A 2,158-nucleotide genomic window follows, 5' to 3' on the forward strand; every position below is an offset into this window, starting at 1 on the left:
GAGCACTAGCTCACCGATCTGTGATCTTGAGGACCGAGGGGTCTGCGCCGCTGGCTCAGGGCTACAACTCGGCCCCAGATACTTCCTCTCCACCGAAAATTTTGGCTTGGGATGTCCAGCCTGGACGCCGAGGCACCGGGAGGAGACAAGCAGAGAGCGCGCGCAGAGGCGGTTTGCAGGCCCGGGGAGTTCAACGGCATAGGGCAGAAAAGAGCACGGGAGGGGACTTGGAGGAGACAAAGAAGAAAATACAGAAGCTGAGGGGTGCTTGGAGGCGCAGAGGGGTCGTGGGCGCTGTTTCCAGAGGCCGCCTCAGCCGGCGCGCGATCCAGGTGGTGGCAGTGGTTATGACCAAGGCCGACGTCGTGCGTCTCTGCATTCGTCCTCTCATCCGTCCGCGCCGAGGTACCTTAGAGATCGAGACGCGAGTGCAGAGCACTGGCCTTGCTGTCGTGGTCCCAGTAAGAGCAGTGCATCATGGCGAGCTCGGGCTGGCGGGCACAGGCAAACTGCAGGCCCGGAGCGCTGGTGGGTGCGGGCGCCGGGGGCGCGGCGGTGGCTGGGCTGGCTGGGCTGAGCTGGCCCGGGGGTGGCGCGGCGGCACCATGGTGTGGCGGGGCCGGCGGAGGTGCTGCGGCCGAGTGCAGATGGTGTGCGTGCGGGTGCGGGTGCGGGTGCGGATGTGGGTGGGAATGCGGCGGCGGGGGTGCGGCCGGAGGGCCTCCCAGGCCGTTGTACGAGTTCACTACGCCTGGGGGCAGAGCCATACTTTGCACGCGTGAGTACGGCCCGTACGACGCAGCGGGACCCGCCAGCCCCTTGACCACTGCGGCCGCACTGGGGCTGCCTGGGCTAGCGGCAGCGGCCGCCGCTGCTGCTGCTGCTGCGGCGGCCGCCATCTGGCAGGAGGCGTAGGGCATGGGTGAGGGCGGCTGCGGCAGCGGCCACGAGTTGTTGAGGAAACCGGACTGCAGGTACTTGGGGGGCGCCAAATAGCCGTAGCCGTCGGCGCCCGCGCCCGGTATGCCGCAGCTGCCTGCGGCGCCTCCGGCCGCGAAGAGCCCCTTACCGGGCTGGAAGTGCGCGGGCGGCGGCCGGAAGGGCCGCTTCATGCGGCGCCGGCGCCGGTAGTTGCCCTTCTCGAACATGTCCTCGCAGGCCGGGTCCAGCGTCCAGTAGTTGCCCTTGCGCTCGCCGCCGCCCTCGCGCGGCACCTTAATGAAGCACTCGTTGAGGCTGAGGTTGTGGCGGATGCTGTTCTGCCAGCCCTTCTTGTTCTTCTCGTAGAACGGGAACTTGGCGATGATGTACTGATAGATGCCAGACAGCGTGAGCCTCTTCTCCGCGCTTTCTCTGATCGCCATGGCGATGAGAGCCACGTACGAATACGGGGGCTTTTGCGCCGGGTCAGCCTTCTCCGGGTTAGTCCCGGCGCCGCCGCCGCAGCCCTTGCCCGGGCTCGGCGGCGGCGCCTCGGGCTCTTTGGCTGCGTGGCCAGTCTCCGGGGCCAGTAGGGTTCCCGCGGAGTCCTCATGCTCGGGGTAGCTGGTCATCATGACAAAGCCTGCGTGTCGCGGCCAGAGGGCCGCCCCAGCTCCTCTCTCGGCGCTAGCGCGGGGATATGTCTTGGCGCACGTATCCCAAACTTGTGGAGACTGTGTTGCAGCCCGCGCTCGTTCGCTCACGGCTTCTTACTCTTTTTGCTTCTTCTTTCCCTTCCCCTAGGGAGCGGCCGACGGGAATGGACCTCAAGCTCTGACCATGGGGAGTCCGCCCAACCGAGAGGGGCTCCGGCCCCGCCGCCCCTCCCCACCAGGCCAGTCCCCGCCTCGGTGGGTTTTCTTTTTGCGCTCTCCCCTCCCCCCACTCCACCCTCGCTTTCCCCAGGCACGACCCGCGTCTCTGGCGGAGCTGCCTCCTGGACTCCCTAGTGCGCCAGGAGCCTCTCTCTGTTCTGATTCGTATGGGCTCGTCCGAGTTCCGCTTGCGTCAGGCGCCTTCGCCCCTATAGCGGGGCGGCCAGCAGTGCACGGGCGAGTTCATCTCCAAGTCACTTTCTGTAAACGCCCCGCATAGCCAGGGCTGGCCTGTCCCCGCCCGGCGAACCTCGGGGGCCCGGCGAATAGTTATGCTCACGGTCTCATGGGCCTTTGAAATC

The 2,158-nt window shown here is 67.0% G+C and overlaps 1 protein-coding gene across 1 annotated transcript; it reads right to left on the reverse strand.

Moving 5' to 3' along the window:
* Positions 1-410: 410 nt before the first annotated feature.
* LOC102813997 (forkhead box protein L2-like) lies at positions 411-1,670 on the reverse strand. The gene has a single exon (XM_006846616.1). The coding sequence runs from the start codon at positions 1,554-1,556 to the stop codon at positions 411-413; it is 1,146 nt and encodes a 381-aa protein (XP_006846679.1). The 5' UTR covers positions 1,557-1,670.
* Positions 1,671-2,158: the final 488 nt, after the last annotated feature.

Source organism: Chrysochloris asiatica, unplaced genomic scaffold (assembly GCF_000296735.1).
Source record: "Chrysochloris asiatica unplaced genomic scaffold, ChrAsi1.0 scaffold00028, whole genome shotgun sequence".
Taxonomy (NCBI): Eukaryota; Metazoa; Chordata; class Mammalia; order Afrosoricida; family Chrysochloridae; genus Chrysochloris; species Chrysochloris asiatica.